Raw genomic sequence first — 8425 nt, forward strand, 5'->3', positions numbered from 1 at the left:
CAAATTAGCTTCAACTTATAATTTCATAAACTCAACTCAACTAAAAAATCAAATTGAATTATAAAATAAATTTTGAATAACTCAAATAGTATCTCAAATAACTCAAAAATTTTAATAATTAGTAAATTGGTTTTCAAATTCAATTTGAATCCCTTAACTGTGTATAATATTATATATCACACATATATATATATATATATATATACATTATATATGGTTATAAAAAAACATTTAAATTAAAATTAAATAATATCATAATATTATAAATAAAATTTAAATAAAAACTCAAATAACTCGACTTAAATTTTATAAACTCAACTTAACTCAAGAAAATTTCAAACTCAAATTATAAAATAAAACTTGTCAATTCAAATAACTCAAAAAAAATTATTCAACTCGATCGAACGCTCACCCCTACTCAACTTTTATCAATGAATTATGACATAGGTCTTTTTTCAAATTGGTAAACTGTAGAAGTCCCAACAACATCCATCAACTACAATTGCAATTACTTGCACTTTTTACCGTCTAATGCTTCCTTCAGTTTCCTTCCCAATGCAATTTTACTTGTACTTTTTCCTGTCTAATGCTTCCTTCAGTTTCCTTCCCAATGCAAATGCCAAAGGAGGAACCGCATCCATCAACTGTGGAAGTCCCAACAACATCCATCAACTACAATTGCAATTACTTAACACTTTTTACTGTCCAATGCTTCCTTCAGTTTCCTTCCCAATGCAAATGCCAAAGGAGGAGGAACCGCATTTCCGATCTGCCGATGCTTGTCTTGAATCTTACCAGAAAACTTGTAGCCATCTGGGAAACCCTGTTAGGAAAGGCAAGAAATCCATTAGAACTCGTACCAATATCTTCTACTTCATTGTAGCCTTTCAAAAACTTCAATGGCAATGAATGTTAGCAAGTTGAATGACTTACTTGAGACCGAGCACATTCACGAACGGTCAAGATCCTGTCCTGTTCAGGATGAAAGCACATTCCAACCTTGCCCATTGGTTGAGGGTCTGTGATGGAAGTTGGGAAGTTCCCTTCCCAATCCAACCTTCCAAATAGCCCTTTCCATTGATTGTGCCTTTTGGCTGTATTTGGTAGGCACCAGGGTATTAAATCTACCAATTGTCCAGTAGAAAGTTTTACCTGCAATTTTAAGGAAACAATAACTCAGCAGTTCAACAATTTCATTCTAATTTCATTTCCAATGAACAGATGCAAAGAACAGTTGTTGATGTACCTTCTCATCTGGAAGATCATGCCAATCTGCACCTGGTCGCTTTGGAATCTTTTGACACCGAATCAGATTAAGTTCATTCATTTCCTTTGATATATGATCGGTAAGGACAGCCATGTCTCCTCGGATTTTCTTTTGAAACCATGAGATGGGTTCACTTTGATACTGCAGAAATAGTACATCGTAAATTGGATATGCATATGAAACTGTTATAGCATGAAGTAATTTCAGAGATATAGTTTTCAATCTAGCTACCTCCAAATTTATCTTTGAGGCCCCATTTCCTACAGCTGGAAGATCACCAATTGTATCTCTTACAGTAATTGAACGAAAAGGGGCTCCACTTGCAGTACTTCTTGCAGCTGCATACTGCAAATTATGTGATAATGTGACTTTCAACTCAGGAGCGGCAAAGACATGCATTGGCTCTGGCCATTCAGGAAGTGTCTCTTCAGGGGAAGCTGCCCACATGAATGCTCGTTTTCTTGACTGGGAAACTCCATAGGCTCCAGCTTCCAAAATACCAAACCTCACCTAAACAGGCAAAGCAGAATATCACACATGACTACACACATACTTACATTTGTATAAATACAAAAAAAGATACAATCATATATTGCTGTTAGCCACAAGGAAATCTACCTGATAACCCATTTCAAGAAGTGAGGCCAGAGTTAACTTAAATGTCTGTCCTTTATTGAATGACACAAAGTTCCTCACATTCTCTAGGAGGAAATATCTAGGCCGGAAGTATTCCGCAAATGATAAGAATGCTAAAATCATCTCACATTGTACTTTACTCCATGTACTTTGGTTAAATCTATTCATTCCAGAGAAACCCTGCAAAGTAAGACAGCTTTGCTCTTAGTGAATCATTTAGTAATTGCCCCGGAGACTAGAAGAATAAAGGAAAGATTAATATTTAATACCTGGCATGGAGGACCTCCATTGATGAAATCTACTTGCCCAGGAAGTGGCAAGTTATTAATCTCTTTCTCATCAAGTGATGCAGCTAATTCAGCTGCCTCAGAAGTGGAGATGCAGTCATCTACATCCCCACACTTCTCCATAATAGCCCTGTATTACAACTTATTTTTGAATTATTAGCATTTTGAAAGGGAACATAGGAGAGCTAACTTGTCATACTGACCTAAGAATCACATTGCAGTTTTTAATGAACACCATAGACTCAGGATGATTGAGTTTAAATGCATCTCCAGCGGGCTCTTCATATTCAATTGCCCATTTAGTTAATGATGCACCTACATCAGTAAAAACAGAAGGTTGGACATAAAGTGCTTTGGAAATAGATACAGAGAAGCACATTAACATTGATGAAATAAACATAAAGATAGACGGTACCAGATTGGTGCAACCCCTCTGAAAGGCCACCACAACCTGCAAATATGTCTAACGTAGCCAAGCAGTTCTCCTGAGATGCTTCTTTTTGTTTCTCAACTTCTAACTCATTTTCTTCTTGTTTACCCTTTCCCTTTTTCTTTTGATATGCAATTTCATTATCCACAATTCCATTTGAGAACCTTAGTTTTATTTGAGCCGGTAACTGCATGCCAATCGAAAAACAAGGGAAGTTAATTGATCCTCAAAATGTGCAAATATTTTATACATGCAAACAAAAGTTTCCATGAAAACAAGCACTACAACAACTGAAACAAAAGGAAATCACCTGCTTCAAGGATCCCTTGGAAGGATCGTATATGCGATCACAGAAGAAGATATGATGAAAGATTGCTGGAGCATTGCAAGCTGGAAGGTCATTCTTCTTTCTAACTTCACATTTTCCTTCTATTGCCTCAACATACAAAACATGTGTTTCTTCACTGTAATAGACCTGAAAATGAAAACATATAAATTTATTAGAACATCCATAGGAAAATGTGTAAATTATATAACAACATGAAGTTTTAATTGACATTAAATTTTACGGTAGCACCTACCTCTCTTATATCAGAATTGTATGCCTTCTCAGCTGAAATGTCTTCTGGTCGGAAAAATCTCCTGACTTTAATCTGGGTGGATTCCTTTTCAACTTTTTTCTGCCCTTTATGGGCAATAATCTCCAGCACTTGGCACACAACGTAAGGCTTCAAGCCTATATTCCTCCCACTCTTGAAGTATTCAGTTTGAGCCCTTTCGACCGAAAATTCATGTGGGCTTATATAGACATAATCATGGAGAGAGTACTCGGTTTCCTTGTATACAAAACCAGTATTTAATGGATTCACTGTGAACATTTCTCTGTCCCTCTCAGCTTCCTTAACTTGGCAAGAATGGCAAAATCCAGAACCTAAACCCAATGTATCAAAGGGGAGCTTAAAGAATGCACCCCTCTCAGGGCAATACAAGCTTTTACAATAATAATCCATTGGAAGTCCTTTTCTCTTCCGCTCCTCAGCTTCAGCTCTATCCAGTTTGTCCAAGTTGGCATTATCTTTCCGATGCTGATATCCCCAAGGCCTTACCCGAATATCTACTACTACAGTCTGTTTCACATCCTCCAATTCAAAATCCCCACAATGATTTGTTAGAAACACCTCTCTCTCATTAGCTGCATTGCCAAGTACAGTTTCAGATCCTCTTTGCATCATTCGTCCATGAAACATTTTTCTTCCCTTTGAAGTTTCAAACATGTATTCCACAAAATAGATTGCAGGAAGTTCATATGAATCAACTTCAATAGATATAGCCTTTCCAACCACAACTACTTCTCCATGTACAAAGGCTTGTTTATAAAGAGGCTCACCAGAGCTTGTTTTGCTTACAAGCTCTCCATCCCATCTTACTTCCTCCTTGGAACACTGTCTAGATTGCCTTGATACAGAAGGAGACTTCTGAATCTCCTTTGAATTTGATTTATCTTCTTTAGCATCAGCACAAGCACCAGCACCAACATCAGCATCGGCATCATCATCTTCATTTTCCTCTTCTTCCTGAATTTCGTCTTCATCTTTCACCTCACAGTTAGCTTCCTCCTTCAAATCTTCTGGCATGTAGTTTGAATAGAATTCACCCCAAATTCTGTTGATAAGCCTTGTTGTGGTTGCCTGCATAGCCTTTCTCTTAGAAACTACAGGCATCATGGCTGCTCTTGGATTCAGATTTGGTTCACTTGTGTGTACAACTTTCTTCTTCTTTACTAACCATTTTGTATGGTGTCTCTCCTCCATTTTGTTGGCAAGGCCAACAACAAATGCACACTTCTTAATCTTCTCATCAGGAAACTCTGCAAAGAGCTGTAGTATTATTTGTCCATGCACAACAATATATCTCTCAACAGATGCTGGATCAGTAGATATAAAAGCACGATTATCCTTCTTGAACTCAGACACTCTTCTGATGACATCGTTGAAAGAGAGGCGTGATACTCGGCTTTGCTCCTTCAATAATGTAATAATGTTTATCGCAACCCTTGCAGTTTTGAGCACTGGTTCATACCAAGGAAGATATTGCTTTGATGGTTTTCCAAGTCTATACCTGATAAAAAAGTCATCATGATTAAAATTAATGATTTAATGAAGAAAAGTTTTTGGTTATTTTGCACATTAGTAGGCAATTTTAAAAAACTATGTTTTTCTTATCACTTTTACAGTTATTTATGTGCATGCATTATAGATCAAATTTTCAAAACATTGATTAGGGGGAAAATTATAGCAGCTGGTGAACCCTAATGTAAAAACATAAGACAATACCAAGCCATGTCTGTCCTGATAGATATGAAAACCATTGATGATCCAAATTCAATCATCCATTCCTTAATAGCACTCAAAAAAATTGGAATCCCATCAGCATTCACTGCACTTGAAGAACCTGAAGACGACTGACTAAGGTCATCATCAAGACAGAATCCACTCCCATCATCAGCAGTCATAACCCCAGAACCAAAGATGGTAACATCAATGTCAGCACACGGCTTCATTGGAAGAAGCTCCAAGGAAATCAACCTTGAGTCTGAGTTGTAAAATGACCAATTGTGAAGCATGCTTCGAGGAAGATCTTCAGGATCACACACATCAATGTCACTTTCAAAAACTACAAGCTCGTCAGTTTCTTCATTAGAATTCTTGTAGTATGCTGGGAGAGGATAATCGTTAGCAATCTCATCTTCATTGATCTTGATGTAGAATTTGTTTGACATGGAGGCTGAACCTTGATTCTTCTTTTGTTTCATAGATTTCCAATATTCTTCCTCTTGCAAAAGTCTTGCCAACTTTGCATCCTCATCTTCCTCGGTTGTACATGTAGATGAATATGTCTCATCCATTTTGCTCTCTCCCTCTCCTTTTCTACCAATAGTCAGAGTCCCACCAATAAATGATGTCATTCCTTGCCCTATATTTTCACGCTTCCTACTTTCATCTTTAAGGGCAGTAAGAACAGGTAACCCTGCAAATACCTGGCCATTCTTTGATGTCTCGTCCAAACCAATCAGTTGATTATAAATAAACTCTCCCTGGGAAATGACAAAATCCTTAATTGATGACCCATGAGAGAAGATCTTGCTTCCACTCATTGACCGAACAACACCAGCAAGCAACTCATCAAGACTTAAGTCAGGATTTCCACCAGAAGGCTTTGAAAGCTTTTTATAAACCTCTACACAAGCACGAGCTTTTTCAAAGAAATGATCGTAAAACTTTTTATAGCTGCCACCTGGTTTACAGCAGAAGTAGTCAGCTACATCAGTTGAAAGCCATATCACTGGACGACCATCTTCATAACCAGAGATGTCCCAAGACTCAACACGTCCAAATCCTTCACATCTAACAGTCTTTTCCTTTTCCTTTTCCTTGTCAGAAATTTCTTCAAATGGCAATATCAAACCAGTTATGAACATGTCATTGACTTCCAACATTTCAAAAGGTTGAGGAAGACTTTCTGAATTATGCAATACAAAATCATTGAGCCTCCTATTAGGTCGTCCCTCATCTTTTTCACAAGTCAGGCGTACAGCTACAATTTCATCATCTACTACCATATCCTTCTTTGTCTCAACAATTGAATCTTTTTCAGATATGCGGGCAGATTTCTCCTTAAAATCTGTACATGCAGCAGCTCTCCTTGGCCTTTTTGAAGCTGGTTCCCCATTTTCAGGAGCAATATTACGCTTTTGAGTTTTTTTATCAATTGCCATCTCTTTCTTGGTGGAAGATGTATTCTTGACTTTCTTATTCTTCTTCATTCCTGAATGCAAAAAAAGAAAAAAAAAGAAACAGTGTAAACTTGAGCTGAGTTGGTTGACCAATACTAGTAGCTGAAGTAGGAGCTTACGTACAGTAACAACAATAAGGGATTAATGTAGAAGCGCTAGATTTTCCAGATTTCAACAAAAGATTAAAGCTCTTTCTTTCGTTTCACTTTTCCTCTTTGATTCAATAAAGCTAGTTTATCTCATTTTTGAGTTTACAGATCAAATATTAGTTCTTACAGCAATATGTATCAGCATGCTTCTTAAGTATACATGCAACTTATAATAGTCTAACAGTCTTGTTTTGCTAAGAAATGAAGGACCAACTGAGTAGAAACTTGAAATCACACAGAAAACTACAAATGCACAAGTCTAGTGAAACAAGTTAGTCAAATCAAAGCTTCAAAGAACCAAAAAAAAAGTCCCAGATATCAAATCCACCAAAAAGATTACGCAGGAATAGCCCATTAAAATAAAACAAACTGCGTGAAGTTTTAAAATGAAGCGAATAATTAAATCAACCAAAATGCAGAAACAAGAAAATCCTTTAAAATAACAAAAAGAACCCATACTCTAGAACAACAAAATTTGAAATTTCATATCTATGCCGCTATCAGCGGTAACAAGGATGTAAATTACAAAGCAAAATAAAAAAAAGAGATTTTTTTATTGGACGTGAAACTAAAAACAACCAACCGTCACCTGATTGGCTTAGCCTAGATCAGATGGCCTGTCTCTAGCTGTAAGTCTACAGTCTCTTCTCTCTTATACATAAAAATAAATCTGTCAAATAATAATAATAATATTGATGTATATGGGCCCAGCCCCCTTTCCTTTTCTTTTCCCTTTGGGAACGGCTAACAAAATTTAACACTCGGAACTGAATCTAGAGATTCAATAATTCAGTCTGGAAAACAGAAAACAAAAAAGTTAGCAGAAAAAGAATTAACCTGAAGAAGAATTGTTAGAATCAAAAAGAGCGACGGATCCCATGATCTGGAGATGAGACGGCTGTTGGATCTTCAAATCTGTGCTCCAAATACTGTTTGCCTTCTTTCACTATATTATTTAGTGAAGGTAGAGATAAGATGGAGAAAACTTGCATTATAAACAAATAATGGAAAGAAGAAAAGAAGGCGGGAACACTGATTTTGGAAAAGAAAATGTTGGCGCCATTCCTCCCAAAATGAAAATTTTCTACCATTTTCAACTTTTTTTACAAGTTTCTGTTTCCCCAAACACCAAAAAAATAAAAATCTCCCTCTTTCCGCCCTAAACCACGATAATGACATGCAACACTTGTACTATATATATATATATGTGTGTATTATAGAAAGTCACCTCAACGGATTAGGATCAAATCAAATTTGTTAGATATTGGATTATTTGGTACAAATTAAACAAAATTAGAATTATAATCTAACGTGTTATAAGCCTGTACAATCCGAGGCAAGCCTCTATCATCAAGGATGATTACATGATATTAGGTTACAGAACGAATTCATCAAATTCTAAAACAAAAATGTAAATTTATAAAATTATAGGGGACGAAAATATATTATTAATAGAAATTATAAATAAAATATCTAAGACAGAGAAATTTAAAGTTTTTAAGTAGACATGTCACACTTGTACAATATATATAGAAAGACACGTCAACATATTATGACCAAATCAAATTTTTTAGGCATTGTGTTAACCACATAAAAAAGGTATATTTCATGTCTTTTTACTTAGGTTATTGGTTGTTTAGAAGCTCATTTAATTGCATTTAGTTGCATATAGCTCATGTAGTTGTATATGGTGGTGTGTGCTTGCTAGTTTTTATTTCTTTATGAAATTGGTGTTGCTTAAAGGGAAAGGTGGTTTGTATGTGGTGATTTGTGCAGATAAATGAAGTTGAAGGATAATTGGAGAAATATCGTAGCATATTAGATAAGGAGACGTGGAAAATTGTTGGGATTTGAAGAGGCTCA

The 8425-nt window shown here is 36.0% G+C and overlaps 1 protein-coding gene across 2 annotated transcripts; it reads right to left on the minus strand.

The window, feature by feature from the left end:
* Window positions 1–405: 405 nt before the first annotated feature.
* Window positions 406–7525, minus strand: LOC120176293 (DNA (cytosine-5)-methyltransferase 1-like). Of its 2 annotated transcripts, none has more exons than XM_039182739.1 (12): window positions 7400–7525; window positions 4954–6445; window positions 3202–4738; window positions 2931–3095; window positions 2606–2807; window positions 2394–2505; window positions 2173–2320; window positions 1886–2083; window positions 1499–1777; window positions 1247–1408; window positions 934–1152; window positions 406–823 (listed from the first exon to the last, which is right to left on the minus strand). In XM_039182739.1, exons 1-12 carry the CDS (start codon window positions 7440–7442, stop codon window positions 689–691), a joined length of 4692 nt encoding a protein of 1563 aa, XP_039038670.1. In that variant the 5' UTR covers window positions 7443–7525; the 3' UTR covers window positions 406–688. The 2 variants fall into 2 exon arrangements, with proteins under 2 accessions (XP_039038670.1, XP_039038671.1); XM_039182740.1 differs by lacking the exon at window positions 7400–7525 and adding an exon at window positions 7152–7241.
* Between the last annotated feature and the right edge of the window lie 900 nt (window positions 7526–8425).

Source organism: Hibiscus syriacus, unplaced genomic scaffold (assembly GCF_006381635.1).
Source record: "Hibiscus syriacus cultivar Baekdansim isolate YM2019G1 unplaced genomic scaffold, ASM638163v2 tig00112231_pilon, whole genome shotgun sequence".
NCBI lineage: Eukaryota > Viridiplantae > Streptophyta > Magnoliopsida > Malvales > Malvaceae > Hibiscus > Hibiscus syriacus.